We start from the raw sequence: 23696 nt of genomic DNA, 5'->3' as shown, positions 1-23696 counted from the left end.
CTCAGCTCCACTGGCAGGACGCAACACAATCACAGAGATTACAATCGGTACAGATAGAAATTACAGCACACATCTACCGTACATCTTCAATAATACAGAACCTTACAGGAGGATACAAAGGGTACATGTCCATGATCATCGCCTTTCCCTGACCTTGACCCACACCGTGCCGATGACCATCAGCCCGAACCCAGCAATGAATGCAAACAAAACCAGTACGTCTCGGTAATAGTTGTCCGCACCGAACCCGAAGAGCTGTTCACCAGACCATAAGGAATCTGACAAAGGCACAGAGGGAGGGTGACTCACCGTCTCCATAATGAGACTCGCCGACACGTCCACGGGCACTCCATCCAACGAGTCCTTAATCATGAGGCCCGACCCGACCTCGTTGACGGAAAGTGCCTCCAGGTTGTACTTCAGCGGGCATAGCCACTGCAGCCAACGGAGCACTGGGGGAATGCTGCCCAAGTGAACGAAGAACCCGGCGTAGGTCATTTGATACAGCGCGAGGAGGGCGCTGAGGAGGATCGCTATGCCACCGTTACGAAACAAACACGCGAGAAGAAAATTCTGGGGCGTGATGCGTGAATAAGAGAAGGGGGCTGCGAGGTCGGGAGAATGCTTACGAAGAGCGTCATGACGAGCGTATAGAGGACGAGGATGAATAGGAACTTGAAGAAGTGCGCGGCATCATGTGCCAGTCCGACCATCCAGTAAGTGCTGAAATTATGACATAGTTCGAGTGTGAGCCGCTTCGTAGTGGGATACACTCACATCGAAGATACGATGATGGTCGGTATGACACGTAGAGGTACAACGTCAAAGACGAAGCGAGACAGCAGCCAAGCAGTCGGACTGTTGTTCAAAGCTGAGTTGCGAGTTAACATTGGGATCTATATTGAAACGCACCTGTAGTAGCCCGCAGATCGCTCTCTCAAGAACAAAGGCCGTATCTCCACGATATTGTACAACGCGCTGAGAGAGGAAAAAGCGATCAAGGCACCCTATTTGTCATAAAAATTCTCCGTTGAGGGTGAAGATATCGGTGAGGACGGTATGACGTACCAAGAAGAATAGACACCCGACTCTAGACTGGAACCCAGCGATGGTGACCCCGATCTTGTAGTACAGCCCGCCTGCAGATACCAGTCATTCAAACAAACCTCGGCAAATGCCCCAATTACGCACCAACAAAGACGCCGAGTACGCAAGACACCGCGATGTGGGTGAGGAAGAGCGTCTTGTCTCTATAGCCACAGTCAACATCCAACGATCAGCAACCACGTACCAGAGAGGCAACGTACCTGCGTAGAATTACCCACTCCCTACCAGACAACACCTCCAATTGCGTCAAGAACGTCGTCGCACATGTTCCCCCTCCGACCCTGCGTTTTCGTCTCGAGGTCTGTCCGTTCGCCCCCAGAGTGAGCACGGGCACGCTCGAGCTCGCGGCCTTCTCCACGTCCACAGAGTCAGCGCCGTTTCCATTGCCATTGCTCCCCTTGCCTTCCTCGCTCCCGTCACGGTTGCCGGTGCTCCCGACCGACTGGAAAAGGCCCACTGGAGGGTCGCTGGCGACGTCGAGGAGATAGTCGGCGACATTGTACCCGGTCGAGTACGGTATCCCTCGCGAGGCGAAGTAGTCTGCTGGGGCGAGCCCGCCCGCGCCGTAATAGAGCGCGCGGCCGTGCGAGAGGAGGATAATCTTGTCAAAGCACTGGAACAGCTGCGAACTTCGAGCAACGACGTCAATCGATGCCAGCAAACTCCTGCCCCGAAGGAAGCGCACCTCGGTTGATGGATCGACGCAATCACCGCCGTCGGGTTCTCGTTATCATGCGCCAGTCCCCGCAACACCTCGCCCACCTTCTTCGCGCTCACGGAGTCCAGCCCACTCGTCGGCTCGTCCAGGATGAGCACGTCTGGCCGTGCGACGAGCTCGAGCCCGATGCTGACCCTGCGCATCTCGCCGCCGCTGATCCCGCGCCGCTCGCCGTCGCCGATGCGCGTGTCGCGGATGTGCGCGAGGCCGAGCTGCGCGACGAGCGCGTCGACGCGTGCGCGCTTCTCCGTGTCGGGGATGGACTCAGGCAGGCGCAACCGCGCGGCGAAGAGGAGCGCCTCGGAGACGGTGAGCATCGGCGGGAGAACGTCTTGTTGCGGGACGAAGCCGATGCGCGGGGCGTGTACGGGCCCGTGCGAGGAGGGGAAGGACACGAGCCCGGTGGTGCGCCCGGATTTGTGCTTCCCCGCGAGGATTTCTATCATGGTCGTCTTGCCGGCACCTGGTAGATAAGTCAGAGGAAGCACAACTGACTCGGCGCGGACCTACCGCTCGGGCCCATAACGGCCATGATCTCGCCAGGCTGAACGCGGCCGCCGACATTGTCCAAGATCACCTTCTGGTCGCTGAGGTCTCGCCGTCCGCGCCTCCTGAGCATGCCAGACCACCCGCTCTCGGCCTGAGGTACGAAGTAGCTCATGTCCGACCACTCCACCGCGACGCCTCCGCTCTGGCCAGCGCTCTTCGGGCCCGCTCTCCTCGCGCGTCGCTGTGCCCAGAAGCCATACGCCAGCACAAGCAGCGCGAGCAGGATTAGCCCACCAACGACCGCAAGCCCCGCAATCACACCTCCGCCGAGGGGCTTCCCGCCGCGAGCCGTGCCCGACGAGCCTGTGCTATTGTTCGTTACGTCGTCGATCACGTCCTGCGCGACGCACTCGCCGAACGTGCAGCCCGTGAGCGTGAGCCCGCCCGAGCCGAACACGGAGTCGATCGTGTCCTGCTTGAACGCACAGCTCGCAGACCCGCCGGACGGCGCATCGCACGAGATGACGAGTTGGCCGGAGAGCCCGCCGACGATGGACGAGAGGCTTTCCGCGCCGCTGCAGAACGTCGTGTTCGCGACGCAGGCGCACGCGAGGCTCGCGCACGTCCAGTCGGCGGCGCCCGTGGAGTTGTCGAGGGTCTGCGTGCATGAGGAGGCGCTGCAGTAGAATTGCTCGACCCCGGCGTAGAAGAGCTGCGCGTAGACGGAGCCGGCGGGACCAAAGCCGGTGATGTTTGGGACAGGCGTGAGGGAGGGGTTGAGCGTGCGGAGGATGTTGAGGTTGGAGGAGAGCGGGAATAGCGCCTGGAGGGTTGGGTTCTAGCATATAGGGCACAGTCGTTAGTGTACGAAGACGGATATGCACAGGGAACGAGGAGAGAGGAGCGGGAGAGAGGAGAGGCGGTCATTTTCTCCAGTTAAATTCATATTGCTAGACCCTTCCCCGAAGGCGGGGGGCTTCGGAACATTGCCCAGCGTTGTATTTAGGTGATCCGCATGCGCTGCCTGTGGACGCCGTCGCCAAACCTCCGTGGTAGAATCCCGGTGATATAAAAAGAGTGATATTGAGTTCGCTCGACACTCCGCATGTCCGCGCTCTCGTGGGGAGTTTAGCAATGTGGAAAAAGCTTTCATTTGTACACATTTGTACAGAGGGCATGACCCTCAGTGACATGACAGGGACGGCCAAGCGAGCAAACAAGTGTACGAAGGGACGGGTCGTGGAGCACTCACATTGACGGCGCAGCTCATCTGCCCGGCAGCATATACCCTAGCATCTGCATTGCACACGAGAGTCTCGTTCGTCCCATCCGCAAGGCCCGAGGAGCCCGGGCTGTAGCCCGCTCCTGAGTATGCCGACTGACATACGCTAGCCGTCTGGCAAACGTTGCAACCGGTCCCAGTCCATCCGTCCGCGCAAGCACACCCAGTGATGTTCGGGAGGGAGCCCAAGGTCCAGTCCGCCAGCGGGCGGCCCGACCCCTGGAAGATGTTGCCTCCGCATGCAGGTTGCGAACAATTGCCTCCACCGAAGCCAGTCGGGCAGTCGCACGTCGAGCCGTTCAGCGAGCCGTAGTTCGCGCAGCTGGTCGCCATCTGGTTGGTCGTCGCGAGCGGGAAGCAGGCGACCCGCAAACCGCAGGACAATGTAAGTCAGGGTGGACGGTGGCACGACTCCTGGGCGGCGGGCGCGCTACTTGAAATGAACGGCGTTTGCGGGGTAAACGCGATCGTTGCTGAATCGAGATCCAAGGACGCACCCGGCACACGTGAGGCGCACGCCCTGCGTCCTGCGACTCCGAGAGAGAAGGTTTCGCGAAGACCCGCTGAGTGGGAGTGCGCAAAGCCTGTCTTGTGCTTGCATGAGAGCTAGAGCCCGACAGCTAGAGTGATGTGTTCATGGTTACTGGGAGCTTCGCCCCAGGTCGCACTGCGCGGAGCGTGTCGTCGTACACGGCTTCGGAGGGCCAAGTCGCCGTCCGAGTCGTGCGTGCGGGTCGAGATGGTGCTAGACCGCCGCCTTAGCTCAACCGCGTCCGAACACGACTCGTCCTGGAGGTAGCGCGAATACTGGTCGCGAATGCTGGTGGGGGCGGCTGATGGTTGGAAGTGCGGGACTGGGATGGTCCTGCACTTGCCTCATGGATGGGCGAAATGACACCACGAGTCGTGCCAAGTGCTAGTTCAGGCACACGACACGATCGACGAGGCCATCGAGCCTGCGTATAGTGCAACGAGCCGAGTGCTGGGCGATGGTCAAGCGAAGGTTCTGATGAGTGCATCTCCACCCGTTGGTGAATATATATACGCCTCCGGGCATCTACAGCTCACTCACGATTGACCCCCAGAAGCCACGTCTCCTTGCTATCCTACCGCACTGAGTCGATTGCACACCAGCGCAATCAGCGTCCTATCGCAGCAGGGCAAGTCGTACTCAGGGGTGAGAGCGAATCGCTGAATGCCGCTATGCTACATCTCCGGTCTGACAGCGAACAGCGTATTCGAGACGGTCGAGGCTCTGCTCGCGTCTTGACAACTTCGGAACATGTTGAGACAAGCTGAGCGGTATTCGAGCATGGTGGACACGACATGGACATGGACGTGCCTCTGCAAGTGGTATGTGCTGCTGGGACTTTGTCGCACGGGCGGACAGCGACGGGGAGGCCCGGGGACGGGGTGAGGAACGTGCGCATCAAGGGCTTGGCAGTGCGTGACACGACAGTCACGGATCGCGGACCGAGTGACGGCGTGACGGAAGAGTGGGCGGTGAGACTGGGCGCAGACTCCACTGGGATACGTCGACTGCTCCTGCCCGGCCCTGCGCTGGCTGCGCTGCCTTTCTTCGCTCTGTACCATGCTTCTCTGACCCGACTCGGTCTGGCAGGATCCCGCTCTTTCTCTCCTGAAGCCCGGTTCGGGACACCCAACAAGCTCCGGACATCCACACCCATCTCGGGCAACCCTTTGGTCAGCAAGCCCGTATACGCCCGCTGCCTCGCAAACGTTCAACTTCTCCAAGGGGCGATAGACGGGACGTTCTTGGTTCGTTCACCCACCCTACACTCGCTTGCCTTCTCCCCGTAAAACTCCCTCACCTCCGCCACTTTCCAGTCTCCCCTTCGCTCGCGCAAACATGTTGGCCAGCTGCAGTGGGCATCTCAGCCCGTCCCCGTCGACGGACAGCAACTCGACACGGTACTCGCACCTGAGTCTCCTTTCCTCCGCCTCATCGATATCCTCCCCAACATCGGCACCGTCGCCGCTTCCTTCGCCGTCGCCATCTATCGCATCCATCGGTAACAAGACGCACGCGTTCTTCGGCTCACCCTGGGAAGGCTCGCCTACGCCCGTGCCGCCCCCGAGTCTCCACAAGGCCGCCCTCAAGTCCAAGGCGTCCATGGGCTCGATAACGTCCCAGAGCTCCAGCTCCGCGTCCACATCCTCCGACAACGGGCACGGAGTGCAGCCGGACGAGACGCCCCGGATGCCCCAGGAGACCCCGCGCATCGAACAACGTGTGGTGCCCAAGCGCTCCCTCAATGAAGAATTCTTCGGGCCCTCGGCCCTTCCTACCCCTCATCCTACCTCTGCGCGGTTCTTGACGCCGTCTGTCTCCTCGCGCGAGAGCTCATGTTCTCCGCCGAGCACACACCGCACCCTCCCGCCCTCTGCGATATACCGCCTCTTCCCTTCTCGACGACGCTACGCCTCCGAGGACAGCGAGCTCCCAGAGCTGGAACCGCTGTCCGCTCATCGCCGGGAGTTCTTGCAGCTCGACACCGACGCGACGTCCGCTGCGCCATCCTACACGGACGCACTCACTGCCTCGCCCGCAGTAACCCAATTCCCCAAGATCCATCCGGACTCGCCGGAAATGCCGACACCCCTGCCACGCCCTACAGAGCACGAGCGGACGTCATACATCTCGTCGGACCGTGATACGAAACCGCTTCCGCCCGTGCCACTGCTCTCCGTGCAACCCGACCCCATGGTGCTCGAGCAGGGGACCGTGTTGCGGAGCACGTCCTTGTCGGTGCGGCTGGAGCGTGTGCTGGGCCAGGGTGCGTTCAGCAGCGTGTGGCTCGCGCGGGATATCGAGGGGCAGGTCGGCGTCCTGGAGCTGACGCGCAAGACCAGTCTGCTCCGGAGCAAGAGTCAGAAGCGGGGGCGACGGCTGGAGGGGACGAGACCAAAGACGAGTGGGACCCGCCCGAAGGGCCCTGTCTATATGCAGCGCGAGAAGAGGGTGAACGTGCGTGAGCGAGAGGGGAGCGATGAGAGCGTGGTGCTGGAGGACGCGGATGCGACGCCGAGGCTGGACGGGCTCGCCGCGGCGATGCGGAGGCAGCAGGAGGGGCGGCTGGTCGCGGTGAAGATGACGGAACGGACGTTGTGCGAGAAGAACTCGCGCTCGAGGGTGAGCTTCGTGCGCGAGGTTGAAATCCTGCGGGTGAGTCCACAGCCTCCCCAGAGCGCCTTGTCGGGGACTCGCTGATCCCGTGCCCAGCATATCGCCCACCCGTCTATTGTCTCCTATGTGCATTCATTCAGCACGCCGGCGCACCATTGTCTCGTGCTGGAGTACGTCGGCGGCGGCGAGCTGTTCGACCTGACCGACAACCCCGAGAGCCACGCGCGGCTGGACGAGCCGCTCCTCCGGCGGATGTTCGGCGAGCTGTGCAAGGCCGTCGGCTGGATGCACGGCGTCGGGCTCGTCCACCGCGACATCAAGCTCGAGAGTACGTCCCCCGCGCTCACGCCCACCCGCCCACCGCTCACCCCTCCACAGACATCCTCCTCACCGCATCCCCCTTCGCCTCCCCCCTCCCCGCGCCACACGCCCCGCTGATCAAGCTCTCGGACTTCGGCCTCTCGCGCTTCATCGACCCCGCGCAGCCGCTGCTCACGACGCTGTGCGGCTCCGAGTCGTACGCGGCGCCGGAGCTCGTCACCGGGCGGCCGTACGACGGGCGCGAGACGGACGCGTGGGCGTGCGGCGTCGTCCTGTACGCGCTCGCCGCGCGCCGCCTGCCGTTCGACCTGGTGGTGTCACGTGAGCGCGATGCGCGCGGGGATGCCGCGGCGAGGGTCTCCGCGAAGGGCCCGGCGGCCGCGAACAGCAGGGCGGAGCGGAGGGCGCTGTTGATGCGCATCGCGAAGGCGGAGTATGCGTGGCCGGAGGATGGGCCGTCGAGCGGGGGTGGGGAGGGTGAGGGTGAGGGTGGGGCGAGGCTTGCGGGGGCGAGGCTCGCGCGGAGTGTGGGGGTGCGGCGAGTGGTGGAGCGGTTGCTTGTGAGGAACCCCGGGAAACGCGCGAGGGTTATCGACCTTTGGGAGGAGGAGTGGATGCGCGGGGACGGCGCGCCCCTCGCGCCCCAGGCTGTCGTGCATGGCGTTGGGAAGGATGGCGAACCCGTGGAGGCAAGGACTGACCCAGACGCGACGCCCGTGCCGGCACAGATCGTGGAGGCGGGGCCTGAGGTGGCTATGGATGGAGACGCGGAAGTCGAAGACGACGATGGCCTGATTGTGGATGAGCAAGACATCGGACCGGGCAGCGTCGCGCACCAGGAACACTAGCCCGTGCGCTAGGACCTTTCGCCGGTCAGATGCGCGGCGACACGACAGCCCTGGGACGTCCAGGGCGTGTATGACGACTTCTCTGTAGATATTCCAAGTCTCTCCTCTGCGAGTCGGCTTGATGCAGCACTCACTTAGCCTAAGCTATTACATGTCTCTGTTGTTGTTGTGCCACTAGCGGTCGGTCTGTTTTCCTTCGTGCCCCTGGTGCCCAGTGCCCGCCCTCCGCTCGTTACCCTCTCTGGCTCATCATATCTGATTCTTCTCCCTCATCCAAGTGTCTGTTCTGTGCATACATCAACCGTCCCACCCACCACATCTATGTCGCTCCCGCCTGCCTGCAGTCGACTTCTCGCTAGTATATGAATAGTAGCTTACGGTTTCGCTAACGTTATTGTTGTAGGTCCCCTGCTAATACAGTGGGCATCGCGTAACCTATGTTGTTTGAGATCAGTTATGTCGGTGTTGTTGTTGGCCCCCTGCGTTTCGTTGGTCTGCTGGCTCGTATGTGCTCATGTAGCTCCGCTAGACATATAGAATATGTGTACTCCCAATATATTGTATCTTTGTGAAGCCATGCTCATTGCTACAGCCTGAGAGTCGATATAGAGTCCCTGCCCACCGACACAACTGCCGTGTAGGCCTCATACATTCACAAGATATCATATAGCACAGATTGAACCTGATCTGAATCCGCGTGCGTAAGATCCTGGCCGAGGAATGTCGAACTTGACATCGACGCGCCGTAGTACGGTGCCCCGAGCGTTATTCACTGGCACTGCCTAGGCTGGCATGTCGAGTATCGCCATGAAACAGTACGGACGAAATGGAGATTCGTAAACAACAGAAGGGTTTCCAGCTCACGGACTCGAGAGCATGGTACGCTGGGCTGTGCTGATCGCTATGAAGATGAGCTATATCCAAGCTATGTCTTGACCGAGATTGAAACGTACGCCGCGGCACAGGCGTGGTGAGGCTCGAGTATGTATACATACCGCTTCTCTTCGCCGTGCAGGGCAGAGTCGAAGACCAGATATGATACGCGTTCTCGGGCGTACGTATCATCTCAATAATTTTCTCGGTAAGCCATGGTCGTGATTGAACAATGGTGCATTGACATACCTCCGGTAGGTCCTTGATGCTGGTAGGTTTGAGGGAATCGTGGTCAGATGGGGGCTTGCTTGCGAGCTGGACAGGCAGTACCGTGACAGAACGTCTGTGATGTCTGTGAACTTCCACGGAGGTAGTGGCTGAATGGCAGAAACAGCCTGGCAAACGATGCGGCTTCGTTGGAAAGCACGACAAGCATCATCACACTAGGAGTTCGCAGCCGCACGCCGAAATTATAGTGATGCATGGAACACGGACAGATTCAACTGCCGCACCAGTTGTAGGTTACAGGGATCATACGGAAGGAAATGGAGGAAGGGAAACCTGCTGAGAGTTCGCTGTGATGGGGACGTCGACGTCGTCATATCCGAGCTCACCTTCCATGGGCCGTTGTCAATGGACGGTGGGAGGCCGCGTCAGCTGGTCGAGGCGCATATAGCGATCAACGGCGAGTGCGAAGCGCTAGCGTAACGTACCGAGAAGCAGGGAGCAGGAGACGGAGGGAGCACTTGTGCGAACTTCGCCTTCAAGCCAGTTGTTAGCTGCCCACCTCCGCTCGATATGGAGTCTGGTTGTCGTAAAACATGCACGATTCGGAGTGGTGCGACAGTGCTGCCCGAAAGAACACATTTCGACGATATGGAACAAGGTTGCGCCGCGAATGACAAGGTCGTCCTGGCCACAGTCGCACGAGGCGGGCAGATGACAAGCCGCCATCCAGCCACTGACACGACGTTGACGATTTTGAGTCCGTTCGTGATGCGGACCACCATGGACGAAGTGGAGCATCACTGAGAACGTTGAAACAGCGTGCGGCTCGCATGGCCCATGGGGGGTGCACTGGTGACTGTGCAGCTGACAGCAGCGCGGCCATGGTGACCAGGTCCGTGTCGTGCTCAGCGTCGCGCGTCCTGTGGCGTATTGACAGCGAGGCTCGAGGGCGGCGGGCGATATTTCCCCGCGCAAGGCGGCGGTCGCTCCACAGCGCCTGCTGCCCGGATTGGCCACCCCGCGCGCAGCCAGCCAATCGGCGGTCGCGCTGTCGATGACGATGGCCCCGGACCAAGCCCCAGACGGCCTGGACTGGCACCCGGCCCAAGGAACAGCCTTACTTATCGTCGCCGGCGGTGGCCGCGAGCTGCGTGGGTCGACGAGCGGGCTCGAGAGCACGTCCAGCCCAATGCCCGCCTACAGGCCGACACACTAGGAGAGCTCGGAGGACACGGCCGTGCGATATGGGCAGTCTGCAGGACACTCTAGACGAGAAGCGCTGTCAGTGGAGAGGCTCGAGTGATGAGGAGAACAGCGAAAGATTGGCGTGAGATTGCGACCCAGAGGCGGCCTGGTTTCCGAATGCGAGTCTTGTCAGGCTCCTCCCCATCCACTCTGGCGAGGTAGGGGGCCCCGTGTCGATAGTACAATACAATGTTCAGTGTCGCCACGATCCTGCCACTGTCCGCCACATCGTTTTATACCCCGCACCTTCCCCGCCCCTTCCCCGCCCCAGCCATTTCAAACTCCCCAATCTTAATCCCCTCTACCTCGCCATAGCGGCTGGCAGAAAACATTTGTAAACAACGGCCACCGGAGACGCCACATCCAAATGCGGTCGACGCGTTTATTATCTAAGCTGAGGTATTTACTAAGCGCCTGCGCAATACCCTGCGCGAGCGTCTGAGACGCGTCAACGTCGCGTCGCGTCGCGCTCGCCCTTAGCTGTCCACCTCTCGAGACGCTGCCATGCTATCTCCCACGATTATCAACGACATTCTTGTCTACCTACGCGCGCACGACACATGCCTCTCGGAGCTCATCCTCGCTGTCTTTCGCAACCCTCACTTCGCAACGCATGCATTCACTCAAGACATCGCTCGCAACGTAACAGACATCCTGTCTGCCTTCAGCAGACACGAGAAGACGAGCGACGCGTTGTACACGTGGGCGCACGACCACATGAAGCAAGACTACCATCAATCGGCGCTGCGCCTGGCTCAGAAGCAGAATGGCTGGCACTTCAGCGCGCTGCACGCTACCGCCGAGCAATTCGAGGAGTTCCGCATCGAAGATATGGCCAAGGACTTCCGCGACCTCGAACCGAGGCTCTGGGACCTTGTAGGCTACCTGCTGTCGGGCGAAGATGCGGACGCGACCGCCTCGGAGAGTGGTGGCGGAGGCGCCTCCGCGATGAATGAGGACGACTACTTCGCGGCCTTCGGTGACGACGGGATCTTCGCTACTACGGACGCGGATCACCCAGACGAGAAGCCGGAGACTCGAAGAGCACGTATTCTGAAGGAGCGACAGTGGAGCTTACGGTCTATTGTGAGTATTCTGCATTTCTGTCGTGCTCGTATGTGTGTCTGACCGTCCATTATTGTGCAGAGATCTGTAGTAATACTGTCTATCATCATGCAGACCATAAATCAACAATGCAATGCGCTCGGCGCAATTAATGGGCTGTTCTTTCACGCCTGTGTGACGCCCGACAAGGTGATCAAGGCACTTGCACACATGGGAGTCTCAATCTCCCCATACACTATCAACAACGCCGTCAAATCCCTTTCACGTCAAAGCGTAGAGGCAATCAGTGCGCTCGGCGAGTCCCTCATCTCCGCGTTCGCCTACGACAACTTCGAACTTAAGCTCCATACGGTCACGCCAACCATTGAGAATCCGGGTGGCGATCTCGTACACCTGACGTCCGGTGATGTGTTCCAATTGGACCACGGTGTTACGCGCGAAGATCTGCGCTGCTCAGCAGAGTTGTGGGCAACCTCCCCGCGCAATCCAGATGTCACGCCCTCGTCGCACGGGTTCGAGGATCTTCTGAATCTCCACCCGGACGTCTCGCACCCTAGTGGCCTGGACCGAACGGGTCGGTTCAATGCGTGGAAATTCATGTATGACCTGACACACTATGGTCCCGCGTATTACCGGCAGTTCGCTGGGGCTATTGGGCGACCTGAGCCGGTCGAGTGCATCCCGGTCAAGAAGCTTCAGCACCACCCCGCGCGTACGATGGAGGTGAACAATTCGACGGTCGACGGGAACATCAGCGCTATCGAGTCCTTGTGCGCGCAAGCGGGCTTAGGCTGCCCAACAGAGATCCGTCGTGATGGTGCCTCTGCGAAAGAACCACGAAGCGTCACTGACATCTCTGATTATGTTGTCCTCTTTCACGGCGACCTGGGGACGATGGAGCGTGTGCTATCGGCATTGAGGGCACGTTCCATCGAGGACAGCGCCTGGCGCCGCCTCCAATTTGTCGTCTTCATTCCCGGGCTATTTCACTTCAAGATGGCCTGTGTCGATGGAATCTGGCGGGTGTTCATCAAGCCAAAGGATGCACGCGGAGACAACATGTTGATGCAGTACATAGGCCTACTTCGACCCAAAGAGACGGGTAAGTATGGCTCCCATCCCACGTTCCGACAAATGCACGAAGTCGTACAACACATTGGAATAATTCTCCGCCTTGATGCGTGGCGTGTCGAGGCCTCTCACAGCAGCCGGCAGGAACAGTCTCTCGAGACTTGGGCAGCCGAACATAAGCCAGGGCTTGCGGAGCTATGGGCTGTTGCGCAGACTCTGGCTCGTGATTACGTTCCGGGGCAACGCAAGGGACCGCGGTTGTTTGAGCTGCGTAGGCAAGGAGCGCGTCGAGATGAGCAGCGGGAGAACGTCTTGTTGCTACAGGAGCTGCTGCTGCTGTACGAACAGCTATCGTGGGCGATGAATGCCGGAGATATCGGACGGGTCGAGTGGGTGCTACCGTCCTGGATCGCAGTTTTCAAGGCTACCGGAAAGCATAAGTACGCAAACCATATGACGAAGTTCTTTACGGATTTGCACAAGATCTATCCTCAGAAACTACGGTGCGTGACATGATGATCAGTGTTCAATTGTATCGAAGTTCTGACCCGGCGGGCTATACTCAGACATGCTATCCGATACAACATCCTCGTCAATCCAAAGGGGAAAGCCGATTCGTTCCGCGGTGTTGATTGGGTAGAAGAGTACAATAACCTACTCACGAAGGTGATTCTCTCACACATATCTTCGGGACTGTATTCTCACCGTGTGTGATGCACAGGATACCTATGGTGGTGAAGGGTCAAATTACACCGTGAACCGCATCCTTACCGAGTCGCCAAACATCCTAGTCTACCGGAGCTGTATCCGGAATGCCGAGCGCAACTACATCCTCAATGGCTTGACAACGGCACGAGGGCTGCCCGATATGACAGCCACATTCGCAGGAACCTTGTCACACATGAGTGCAACGCTGAAACCGAACAATACTATAGAGGGACGTAAGAGCGACGAGAACATACAAGACCCCGTGGCAAAAGGGATGGAGTTAATGATCAGTGATGCGACAGACAACGTGCTCGGTGGAGGCGATAGCGGAGAGGGTGCTGACGTGGAGGGAAGAGGGGTGATTGGGAGTATCACCGCAGATGATCTTCTGGGCGGTGTAAGCTAGCTATCGTGCGCGTCACTGTAAAAGCGTGACGTTGGTATGGGAGAGTGGATGCTGCGACTCGGACCTGTAGATCATTGTAATCAGTACCTGCACGCATACAACTTGAATGGCTGAGCACGCACTTTCGGGCTCTAACGAAGCCTGAGAGCGATGACGTGTCGCAGGCACTTGTGGGACAACAACAGCGTCTTGTTGATTTACAACCGGAGGCAGAGACCCTGACGCAGTGGGCAGCGCCGCAGAGCCAAGCCCTCGCAGTGCAATGATCTCCTCAAGGGTCAACGTGCGTGCATTGCGGCGGTAGCTGGTTGTGATGAACATCGACGAGAATGAATCTGGCAGTGCACTGGCAGTGTGTGGCGGCGATGGTGAGTGTCTCCCTGCCGGTGACGCTGCCAGCACAGGTTGATCTTGGACGACTGATTGATGTGGCGGGGTATGTATCCGAATCGGAGGGTCGCGCAACACGTATCGGGGGCATTTCTTGCTGTTCCCTGGGCAGTGAACAGATCAGCGATGTGATCATAAACACTGCAAAGTGAACAACATAAGGACTAGAGACGTACTGTTGTGCCCTGGCTGACCGCATGCACTGCACTTGCGCGGCGCAACCACACGACTGGGAGTTGTAGAAGCAGGTGCCACGGTGCCCTGTGTACCTTCGATTGCAGCAGCATGCGATGTTGCAGACGTGGTGGCTGGGCCAGAGGTACGGCTTCCACCCGGGGTACGGATTGCGAGAGGTGTCGATGTCAGGGGAAGGGAAAGGGGGAAGTGGCTGTTCCGAATCCCGAAGATTGTTAGTGACTGACAGCAAAGAGTAGATACTACACCTGTGACTCACCGCAGCAGGATCTCGAGCACCGACTCCCCATACTTGTCCACCCTGTTTGCCGGCCATTTGGTCTCACGCTTCATGTCACTGAGAGACCCTATCTTCTTGACACTCGCGCAGTCGACCAGCCGCGCAAGCACCGTCTCCGGCAAGATTAGATTTTCGGCGCGAAGGGAGTGTGCTGCAATGCCATACTCTGCTTCCGCGCGAGCGACGCGGAATCTATCAAGCGCAGTTGTGAGATCGCGTTTTGTTGAGCATTGCCGAGGCGCTGCTCTCCTTGGGCAGCCTTGACGCTTTCTTCGGCGCTGACGTGGCTGGAAGAGGTGCAATGGGGCGGTACCTAGCAAAGAGAGTGTTGTCGGGAGAGCATAGGGAGCAGCAGATTTGGGAGGGTGCTGCAGCGCAGCGTCCACAGCCAGAAGCGATATCAGGACAGCATTGCAGGTGGTCTGAGACTGGGACCAGCAGCCGGCGTGAGCGTGTTCGCCTACATCCGCAAACAAGGGCCAAACATACCCGTTTTGTCATTGGCATAGAAGGCCATAACCGGAGTTCTGTAGCACCCGTATTGCGGGCGTGTCGCTGCGTTGATCAGTGCATCCATCTCCGGAGATATCACATCATCCGCCGCTCGCTTCTTTGAGAAGCTTGCCTTCGGTTTCCGCTCAGCTTTGAACTCTGCACGCAACTCGTCCAGGTTGCGGGTCGGAGCACTCTGTCTTGCTGCATGTCCGGTGAGCATGCCATCTGTTGGCATCATGTTCTCTCTGCCACGCCTTGACGCAATTGCTCCCGCCTGGTCCTCGTTCTCACTCTCTGAGACATGACCAGCACCTTCAGGTTCCGCAACATTTGTTGTGTTCGCAAGACGCGTGACCTTTGCGCGGCGAGGGCTTCCTGGCGGCGCTCCAGCCGCCTTCCGTTTTCGTGTTTCCTTTGCCTTCTCAGCCCGCGCTACCACTTTCTCCTTCTCCTCGTCAAAATATTTACCTTCGACGAATAGGATCGCCACACCGTTGCGCGTCAAGTCCCGCACAGCGCGCCCAAAACGCTGCCATAGTGTTCGCAGGTCACATGTGACGCGCCATTGAATGACTAGCTCGATTGTTGCAACGTTGATACCCTGAAGCACAGAGGCGGTCTGAGTCAGCTGAATTCGTGAGTGATCTTTTTCACATACCATGCCGAAAGAATCAGTACAACATAGCCCAAATATGTCTCCATTTTTGTAACTGTTCAGGCAGTCTTCGCGGAAGGCTGACGTCATACGTGAATTGAACCAGACGATCTTGTGTCTCGCAGATCCTCGGAGCCGGCTACGTAGCTTCTCCGCAGCTGAGATTGAGTCCTCGATGCTGTCGAAGAAGATAAGGAACCGTGGTAGGTCATCACCTGGTTTCCAGTTGTGCGGGAAGATGAAATCAAGGTCGGCATAGGTGTGGAGCGCGTGCTGAATGCGGCGAACTTCAAGGTGAACATTTGGTCGGTCGTTAGAGCGCTGAAAGATGGCGCAGGTCCGTGGTGAGATGTGCATTGTCTTGAACACATCATTCTTGATGTCTGTGTCAAATGTTGCACTTGCAAGCAGGAACCGCAGCTTCGGAAGCATATAACGAATGCGGTAAGCCTTCTTGTAGTCAGCTCGGAACGAATTCCAGGTGCTGATGCAATGAGCTTCATCCCAGACCATACTGATGATCCGTGACGTGAAGTGTTCCTTCTTCCACAGCTTCTCGAATCCACCGCCGTCCTTCATCAATTCTTCTGGGTTGGCGATCACCACACGGTATTTGCCATCTTCTATTTCCTGTGCATATACTGAGTGATAGCTGCCACATAGATTACTCCAAACTCTTGCCTGGAAGAGCTTCGGTGTTGCAGTCTCTGCGCGCACCTCACATGCTCGGAACCCATGGCTCTCAAGCTCCGCAACGTTCTCGGTGCCGAGAAGGTTGAGTGGTGTGACAACAATTTGGATCCCGTCCTCGCGGAACAGGAGAGGCATCCAAAAGGTGAGGGTTTTCCCCAGTCCGGTTGGTGCAATGCATAATACGTCCTTCTCTCCTCTCAGTTGTTCGCGGCAGACTTCGGCCTGCCATAAACACGGGAGGCGCTTCAGAACAGCTTGGGTTCTCTGTCGGATTTCGGGGATTGTTGGTAGGCGGGCAATGATGCTGGACGACATGTCTGCAATGAGCAGGGACCTTCAACCGTGTCTCTTTGGACGCGTCGCGAGTCGCGACTCCCGCAACAATGGCTCTAATTCTCCACGTGTAAAAATGGCAGAAAATCATGTTTATTCCTGGTTGCTTTATTGATTTCCGGCGCCGTGGAGCTACCAAATGGAGGCATAGGACGCCGCGCTCCGGTGTTTACCAATGTTTTCTGCCAGCCGTTATAGGGAGGTAGAGGGGGATAAGGTTTGGATGCTCGCGTGGGTTTACGTAATACAAAGCATGTGATGTGATGTTGGGACTTGTACGTGACGGTACGAGAGACGATACTTATGTAGCACTGCACGGCCTAGCGACACGGGCCCCCTACCTCCCGAAAACGGATGGGGAGGAGACTGGAGTCTTGTGCGAGTCTCGATGTCAGCGAACGTTGGTGGTGCTGAGCATAACCTCTTATCTGTGTCCGCGCGGGTCCGCAGAAGGAGTCTTGGCACAGCACGGCGGGCAGACACAAATGCGGGCGTGCGCGACGGCGAGGTCGTCGAGGACGACGACCCCGGCGAATAAGCATCGGGAATAGAGTTGGGACGGTCGGGGAGGGGAGCCGGGCGGATGGGGCGCGCCTGCCGTAAGGGGCAGTCGCGACGGTGTGGCTGGGCGTGCCTCAGATGCCGTTCCAGACCGCCCATCACGTGCGCCCAGTCTCTCAACCAGCCCGCCCTTATATCCTCCTCCTCCCTCGCTGCCCACAGCCCCAGCGCGGGGACGTCCACCACCCGGATCTTCCAACGTCTTCCTCCATCTTATCCACCACGACCCGTGCTCTGGTCCGTCGCGCCTATTCACCGGATCTATTAGTCGCCCTCATATATTTTTCTTTGCCCGTAGGTCCGTATCGGTCGGCCCCCCTCGACTCTCCCGCTGAGGCCCCCTGCTCGTCGAGCACTCTGCGAAAACTCTTGCGTGCTGCTCCGCATAGCGCCGTAATACTTATCGCAGTGAGTGGCTCCCCTGTCAGCCGCAGGCCGGCGTTAGCCACCCAAGCTGACGCATTAAAACTTCGTCCAGCTCTGCGTCGTATCCGCGGCGCATTTGCTCTCCCGCCCCCTCCATCTCGTCCTTCTGTCTTCTGGATACTCGGACGCGGAGGTCGCAAATTAAGGCCAGCGTCTGCAGACGTCACGTCCCAAGTAAGTTCCGGTCTTTCGCCCGCATCTCACCCGAAAGCCCACTGGCTTGTGGTTCAATTCGTCCGAAGTGTCAATCAACCGCTGAACGTTTCTCCATCGTAGCGTACCACAGCCCCGGCTTTCGTATATGACGTCCCTTATGAGCTCCGTCGCAAGCCTACCCCAACCAACAACACTACCCTCCGCGATGTCTACCGTCGACCCGCCGCCCTCGTTCTCGCGGCACTCGAACAGCGCGGGCTCTCCTCTGCCCCGTATCCCGCGCCGCAGCCCGTCTTACACTAGCTCGCGCTCATCATTCACCATGACAGTCTCCGAGTCCCCGCCGAAATCAACCGTCTTGATGGTACAGCCCCCAACGCCTCCTCACGTCCCCGCGGTGACCATCTCTCAAAGCACTCGATCCTCTACTGCCTCAGGGTCGTCCAGCAGCTCCGATTCACCCATGCAGTTCCTCGTCCCCCGCCAGCGCCGCAGCCGGACGAGCTCCAAGATGCGCTCCCCTGAAGAGTCTACGCCCACTCCCGCCGTCCTCCGTGCACGCTCGTCGTCTCCATCAGAGCAGGTCGCTTTCCCAACAACGCACAAGGGTCCGCTCAGCCCCGAGACTCCCCGGCCATCATCCTCCGGCGGGAACAAGGTGCGCCCCGGCAACGGCACCGTCGCGACCAGCCTGCCGGAATTCCCGACCGCCCTCCGCGTCGAGCCGCCCAACCGCGCGGTCAGCGTGAGCGTACCCTCAAACGTCTCCGCTCAGCTCGCGCGCAAGAAGTCCGGCGAGCCCCTGAAGTCGTCGCTCAAATCGCGGCGCGCCGCCGTGCGCGGGGACCTCTCCGTCGTCACGGGCGAGGACGTGAGCGCGGGTGCAGGCCCGTCCCAGAGCGAGCCGGCGTCGCCGGCGCACAGCAGCAAGAGCGTGCACTTCGACTCGCAGCTCGAGCATGTCAAGCTGTTCCTTGCGGAGCAGAAGCCGCTCGCGGTGAGCAGGGACGGGAGCCCGACGACGGACACGAGCGGGACGGACAGCGACTTCCCCGCGTTCATCTACGGCGAGGACGACAAGCGCGAGCGGAGGGGCAAGCTCACGATGGAGGTCGTGAATATGCCGGCGAAGGAGGCGCCCGCGCGGAAGGAGGCGGAGTGCGCGATGCAGGAGCTGAGTCTGGGCGCGGACGGCGCCGCGGTGCAGGGCCGTGTGCGCGTGAAGAACATCGCGTTCGAGAAGTGGGTCGCGGTGCGGTTTACGTTCGATTGGTGGCAGACTACGAGCGAGGTCACCGCGCGGTACGTGCATACCCTCGAGGGTGGCGTGTACGACGTGTTCGCGTTCACGGTCCGCCTCAACGACATGCTCGCGCGGATCGAGGAGAAGACGCTTTTCATGGCGATCCGGTATACGGTCGCGGGACGGGAGATCTGGGACAACAACGACGGCGAGAACTTCCAAGTCAGGTTCTCCAGGCAGCTCGAGGCCCCGCAGCCCGCGCCCGCGCGCCCGGTGGTGCAGTCGCAGAGCGAGAGCGAGACGGAGAAGGAGGAGACGCAGCGCAAGAACATCTCCGACCTGCGCATCAAGCTCGAGAAGGTTGCCTCCGGCCAGTCGCCCCGGCGCAAGTCGCTCTCGCCCTCGCCCGGCGCGGACACGTTCAACCTCCGCTCGAGCACGCCGCTCTCTGCGCGCTACGACCTTTCCGCGTCGTTCAAGCGGCCGTGGAAGTCGCCGTCGCCGACGGCGCACACGCGCACGAGCACGTACCCCGCCGCGACGTCGCCCGGCGCGTACCACACGCCCAGCTACGCGCGCACCAGGCCGCAGCTCCCGCCCCGCTCGTTCGGCAGGCCCCGTGTCGCCGAGGACCCGGTGAGCCTCACGCGCGGCTCGCCAAGCATCCTCGACCCCGACGACGACTCGCCGCCGCAGGCGATCCCGAAGGTCGCCCTGTATGCTGGCAGCGACTCGGAGGACGCGGGCGCGACGCCCGTGCCGTTCTCGCGCATGCGCGGACGCAACCACCAGCGCGGGTACTTCGACTTGGACCCGACGACGCCCGGGGCGGGCGCGCGGAAGGCGCTGCCCGCGGCGTTCCGGGAGGACGCGGTGCCGCGCTTCAGCTCGATGGACACGTACCGCAGCCCGGTGACGGCGATGGGCTTGTCGGGCGTGGGCCTGTTGGGCCCGTGGCCGATCTCGAGGGGCGGCAGTGAGGAGTCGACGCCGTCGGTGACGAGCCAGTCGGAGGAGTCGAGTGCGTCGAGCTCGCCCGAGGGCTCGCCCCGCGGGGAGGGCATGTTCGACCTGCTGGCGAGGCAGGAGAGGGGTATGAGTCCGGCGAACGATCCCGGGTATCATGTTTTCCTCAATAAGTGAGTCTTGTCTGGGATGTGGGTTTCGTGGATGGTCCTGACTGGGGGTCCTCTCTGCAGATTTTGCTTCTACACGGGTCCGGACTCCCTGTTGGATGTTCAGGCGGAGGCCATCCAGCGCTCGCATTCGGCTTCGAGCGTGGAGGAGTTCCTCTCGTCCCCAGTCACGAACTACCACCTGTCCCCCGGCGCGACACCGACGCGCTCGCCCAGCTTCGACGACGTCGCATACATGAGCGGCACGTCGACGCCCACCGTGCGGAGCATGTTCGACTCGCAGACGTCCACCCCTATCTCCCTTGCTTCGTGATGACCACCAGGATCGCCTCCCCCTCCCCCTGCCCCGTCACCCTATCGCTGTGTTCCCCGATCTAGCCTTGTCCTTGTCTCAGTTTATTATTATTTCCTTGCATATGGTTTTCTGTCCCCACCACACACCCAGTCTATCTGAACCATCACCATCCACCCATACATACTTGTCCCTGCCCCCTGCGCGCGAGCAGTTAGTGCCCGCGCGACGCTAGCCCCTGCATGACGATCGATGATCCACGACTCTTCACGTCTATTTGTGTGCGTGTGTATGATAACGAGTTCAAGGAGCGTTCCAGCTAGAAGATTATGTTACGATGCATACGGTACCGTAGTGGGCTTGTGCATACGACGCCTGTTCGTGAGCGTATCGGATAGTACCTTACCTGTTGGTCCTGGCTCCATAGGAGCGCATCGTTCTCAGCCTTATGTTCGGACATACTTTACTACACATACTGCAGCACCTTCGAGGCCTTAGGGCGTCGTTGTACTGTACATATTCCTGCTGCATAGTATCGCAAGTACCGTATATCACACCCAATAGATGACACGAATTTATGACATACGAGTTCAACTCCTATCTGTGCGCACAATCGTCCCCCGACAGTGCGTGATAAGCAGGTGCATCCTCACAAGGCTTAATCATCATCAAGAGCAGCACAATAGGTACACGAGAAGGCGTACAGCAACTGACGTCGACGAGGTGTATGACAATCAATGTCGCCCGCCGCCGCGTCTAGGTCCCCAGCGGTTCCGGCCGCCTCTCCTGAACGAATCATCCCCATCTCCCGGGTACAGGTCCTCCTGAGACGGGAGCGGCCCATTCTGGCGGCCCACCATCCCTGGGCCGTCTGATGGGCCAAACCCAGGGATGTAGTCGTCCCCGCCATCCTGGATGCCGCGGCGAGGGGGGTTCGCGTCGTGCAGGCCAGGGTGCTGCTGCATCGAGCTGTCCCCGTCCTCGTCCTTGCCCCACCACTGGCCGCCCGCGCCGGTGAAGCCGAAGCCGGGCACCATGCTCTCGTCCTCGTCCTCCTGCCCGGCGGTGTCCGTGACCTCCGGCGGCTTCTGCCCGCCGCCCGAGAAGACGGACGTCGCGTCGCCGGGGCGCTCGCGGCACCAGAAGCGCGTCGTGTGGTCGTTGGACGCGCTCGCCAGGAGGTGCCCGAGCGGGTGGAAGGCGAGCGACCAGACGTTCGAGTCGTGCGCCTGCGAGAGCGTCGCGCGCGCCCCCGGCGGCTGCGACGGTGACTGCGCGAGCGTGTCGGTGGAGGAGGAGAGGTCCCAGTGCAGGATCGCGCCCTCTGATCCGCCGGTGACAAGGATGGGGTGCACCGGGTGCCAAGTGACAGCTGTGAGATCGTATCGTGAGCGAAGTTATTTCGGGCCAGACGCTCGGAGGGACGTACAGCAGACTTCCTTTTTGTGCCCCTTCAGCACCCGGAACTCCTTCATCGCGCGTATATCGAACACGCGCACGGTCTGGTCTCGCGATGCGCTTGCTACCATGTTGCCATTCGGAGACCAGGCAAGAGCTTGGACAGTGTTTTTGTGGTAGTGCCTGCACGTTACAGTCAGCACAGCAATATAACTCGTTACGGACAGACAGTACTGACAGCGTTGATAGACACGTCCCTGTCCTGGGATCCCAGAACTTGATCATATTGTCTTTGCTTCCAGAAACGAGGAGCCCCTTTGTCTGATGCCACTCCACGCACTTCACGTCCCATCCATGCCCTGTGGTTAATTTAGCACGGTGAATGATGTTGCTTCGTGGCGCATGTGCATTTACCTGTCAGCACACGCTCTTCGCGGCTTTCCTCGAACGACCAGATCCGTATCGTCGAATCGTCGCTCGCCGTCGCAAACCGCCCATCGTCGGGACTGAAACTCAGCCCTCGAATAGCTTCGCGGTGACCCGTCCATGCGGTCAGGTTGTTCATGTTCGGCTGAAAGTACTTGATGATACCGCTCTGGTCTGCCGACGCAAGATAGGCACCAGAGTGCGTGAACTGCATGGCCCGCACAGCGCTGTCGTGCGCCTGCAGAATGGTCTCGAAGTTGAACGTCAGGCCATTCCAAAGAGTGAACTCTCCACTTGTGGAACCGGTCAGCACCCGACGCCCTTCAGGGGTCCACTATAATTATCTTCTCGTCAGCGTAAGGTACGGGGATTCCCGGGGAAAACGAACCGTGACACAGTTGACGGGACATCTGAGCTTGTTGGTCGATGTATGCACGAACTTAGTACAGAGTGATGTTGAGGGGTTGTCCGGATATGCTTTTGGTGGCAGTAACTGTTCGTCGAGGTTCATTCAGCCCGAAGAAAATATATTTGCGAGCGCGTAGTCGTACATCAATGATATACGGAGGTGCTGGCCTCAGATATGGTACGTATGTCGAGTTGGGCCGTGACTTCCGTAGCTGGAGAGTGATTCGTCAGTGAGTCCTTGAGGCTTGTAGCAAGGAAGACTCACCAGTGCCCATCCGCCTAGAGGGCCACCGTAGTCGACGGTTCTCCTTGGCCTGACCTTCTTGACGGTCTTGCCGTCCATGAGTTGTCTAGCCATGGCCATTTCCTGGTCGTGTGTCCTTGCATCGTCAGGCGGAGGTGGGTTGGTAGTTGTTAGGTCTGCCTTTGGTGACCATTCTCGTGGCAGCAGTTCTGTCCGAGGTAGCACCTTGCGCGGCAGTAGGACGGGCAAGTCCGTGGTGGCAGACATCGCTCTAGAGGCCTCCCGGTTGGGGTCGCAAGTGTCGCAGCGACCTAGTCAATGTTGAAGCAGCAGGATGCACAGAAGGCTCAACTCGTTGTGTGCGACGGCGAACCCGAGTAAGACTTTGACTGCGGCGTCGACGCGAACGCGGCAATCGGGCGTCTAGGTTGGCGCGTGATCGCGTGACGACTGTGACTGTCACGGGAATCGCCGCGACCGTGACGATCACGACAATAGTGTCTGAGTCTGAGATCGCCCCGGACACGCTGGCTCGTCCTTGACATAAACGACAATCTCAATTCAAAAGCTTATGTTGTTCTATACTCTCTCCGTTGTGTATCCTGCTTGACAACAACATCTGATGGGGCCGTTACATCCGCCCGACGACTCGAGCACTCCCATGCCCAGATCGATTCGGCCCCGGCACCAAGTTTCCTTTCGCGTTGGGGACGTAATAGCGATGTCGACTAGGATCATGCTTAGGACGATGGGAGGCTCCCGTTATGCGTGTGGTGAGCTTCGAGTGCTATCGGGAAGGGCATCCTCGTTCCCTGTCAGCAGGCCATCACGCTGTTGTTGAACGTGCAGCCAGGCT

At 59.5% G+C, this 23696-nt stretch overlaps 7 protein-coding genes across 7 annotated transcripts; 3 read left to right on the top strand and 4 right to left on the bottom strand.

The window, feature by feature from the left end:
* Window positions 1–23: 23 nt before the first annotated feature.
* C8Q71DRAFT_206184 (ABC transporter) lies at window positions 24–4127 on the bottom strand. Its single transcript, XM_047917006.1, has 11 exons — window positions 3567–4127; window positions 2336–3152; window positions 1793–2288; window positions 1308–1736; window positions 1192–1250; window positions 1069–1139; window positions 913–1007; window positions 778–858; window positions 630–723; window positions 310–573; window positions 24–255 (listed from the first exon to the last, which is right to left on the bottom strand). The coding sequence occupies exons 1-11, from the start codon at window positions 3927–3929 to the stop codon at window positions 136–138; spliced, it is 2889 nt and encodes a 962-aa protein (XP_047783556.1). The 5' UTR covers window positions 3930–4127; the 3' UTR covers window positions 24–135.
* Window positions 4128–6321: 2194 nt separating this feature from the next.
* C8Q71DRAFT_699352 (kinase-like protein) lies at window positions 6322–7913 on the top strand (the record flags this gene model as incomplete). The annotated part of the gene is made up of 3 exons (XM_047920067.1): window positions 6322–6783; window positions 6841–7072; window positions 7123–7913. The coding sequence occupies 3 exons, from the start codon at window positions 6322–6324 to the stop codon at window positions 7911–7913; spliced, it is 1485 nt and encodes a 494-aa protein (XP_047783555.1).
* Window positions 7914–8550: 637 nt separating this feature from the next.
* On the bottom strand, window positions 8551–9940 carry C8Q71DRAFT_206071 (uncharacterized protein). The gene is made up of 6 exons (XM_047917005.1): window positions 9500–9940; window positions 9401–9443; window positions 9299–9347; window positions 9117–9229; window positions 9036–9054; window positions 8551–8978 (listed from the first exon to the last, which is right to left on the bottom strand). Exons 1-6 carry the CDS (start codon window positions 9810–9812, stop codon window positions 8679–8681), a joined length of 837 nt encoding a protein of 278 aa, XP_047783554.1. The 5' UTR covers window positions 9813–9940; the 3' UTR covers window positions 8551–8678.
* Window positions 9941–10645: 705 nt separating this feature from the next.
* On the top strand, window positions 10646–13509 carry C8Q71DRAFT_827213 (uncharacterized protein; the record flags this gene model as incomplete). The annotated part of the gene is made up of 5 exons (XM_047926314.1): window positions 10646–11345; window positions 11406–11816; window positions 11964–12898; window positions 12962–13061; window positions 13117–13509. The coding sequence occupies exons 1-5, from the start codon at window positions 10764–10766 to the stop codon at window positions 13507–13509; spliced, it is 2421 nt and encodes an 806-aa protein (XP_047783553.1). The 5' UTR covers window positions 10646–10763.
* A 522-nt stretch (window positions 13510–14031) lies between these two features.
* Window positions 14032–16532, bottom strand: C8Q71DRAFT_698920 (P-loop containing nucleoside triphosphate hydrolase protein; the record flags this gene model as incomplete). Its single annotated transcript, XM_047920041.1, is given in 8 exon segments — window positions 14032–14128; window positions 14201–14287; window positions 14354–14623; window positions 14640–14802; window positions 14864–15161; window positions 15225–15470; window positions 15528–16154; window positions 16200–16532. The coding sequence occupies 8 exon segments, from the start codon at window positions 16530–16532 to the stop codon at window positions 14032–14034; spliced, it is 2121 nt and encodes a 706-aa protein (XP_047783552.1).
* Window positions 16533–17898: 1366 nt separating this feature from the next.
* On the top strand, window positions 17899–20385 carry C8Q71DRAFT_720041 (putative phosphatase regulatory subunit-domain-containing protein; the record flags this gene model as incomplete). Its single annotated transcript, XM_047921334.1, has 2 exons — window positions 17899–20075; window positions 20136–20385. The coding sequence occupies 2 exons, from the start codon at window positions 17899–17901 to the stop codon at window positions 20383–20385; spliced, it is 2427 nt and encodes an 808-aa protein (XP_047783551.1).
* A 595-nt stretch (window positions 20386–20980) lies between these two features.
* On the bottom strand, window positions 20981–23324 carry C8Q71DRAFT_205951 (WD40-repeat-containing domain protein). The gene is made up of 7 exons (XM_047917004.1): window positions 22862–23324; window positions 22740–22808; window positions 22577–22681; window positions 22177–22522; window positions 22001–22121; window positions 21794–21945; window positions 20981–21736 (listed from the first exon to the last, which is right to left on the bottom strand). Exons 1-7 carry the CDS (start codon window positions 23105–23107, stop codon window positions 21099–21101), a joined length of 1677 nt encoding a protein of 558 aa, XP_047783550.1. The 5' UTR covers window positions 23108–23324; the 3' UTR covers window positions 20981–21098.
* Between the last annotated feature and the right edge of the window lie 372 nt (window positions 23325–23696).

This window comes from Rhodofomes roseus, assembly GCF_022264815.1.
Source record: "Rhodofomes roseus strain CIRM-BRFM 1785 chromosome Unknown C8Q71scaffold_2, whole genome shotgun sequence".
In the NCBI taxonomy this organism is placed as follows: Eukaryota; Fungi; Basidiomycota; class Agaricomycetes; order Polyporales; family Fomitopsidaceae; genus Rhodofomes; species Rhodofomes roseus.
This window is presented reverse-complemented; position numbering and strand designations above follow the sequence as displayed.

What these genes read in the sequence shown, in the direction of transcription:
- C8Q71DRAFT_206071 (XM_047917005.1), bottom strand. Translation starts at nt 9,812, where the DNA reads ATGCTCCACTTCGTCCATGGTGGTCCGCATCACGAACGGACTCAAAAT. An exon ending in CTCCTGCTCCCTGCTTCTCG is followed by an intron (nt 9,444 to 9,499) that starts GTACGTTACGCT and finishes CGCCTCGACCAG; the next exon opens with CTGACGCGGCCTCCCACCGT. An exon ending in TTGACAACGGCCCATGGAAG is followed by an intron (nt 9,348 to 9,400) that starts GTGAGCTCGGAT and finishes AACTCTCAGCAG; the next exon opens with GTTTCCCTTCCTCCATTTCC.
- C8Q71DRAFT_205951 (XM_047917004.1), bottom strand. Translation starts at nt 23,107, where the DNA reads ATGTCTGCCACCACGGACTTGCCCGTCCTACTGCCGCGCAAGGTGCTA. An exon ending in CGAAGAGCGTGTGCTGACAG is followed by an intron (nt 22,122 to 22,176) that starts GTAAATGCACAT and finishes AATTAACCACAG; the next exon opens with GGCATGGATGGGACGTGAAG. An exon ending in GCACAAAAAGGAAGTCTGCT is followed by an intron (nt 21,737 to 21,793) that starts GTACGTCCCTCC and finishes ACGATCTCACAG; the next exon opens with CTGTCACTTGGCACCCGGTG.
- C8Q71DRAFT_206184 (XM_047917006.1), bottom strand. Translation starts at nt 3,929, where the DNA reads ATGGCGACCAGCTGCGCGAACTACGGCTCGCTGAACGGCTCGACGTGC. An exon ending in GCGTCGATCCATCAACCGAG is followed by an intron (nt 1,737 to 1,792) that starts GTGCGCTTCCTT and finishes CGTTGCTCGAAG; the next exon opens with TTCGCAGCTGTTCCAGTGCT. An exon ending in ACCATCATCGTATCTTCGAT is followed by an intron (nt 724 to 777) that starts GTGAGTGTATCC and finishes TCATAATTTCAG; the next exon opens with CACTTACTGGATGGTCGGAC.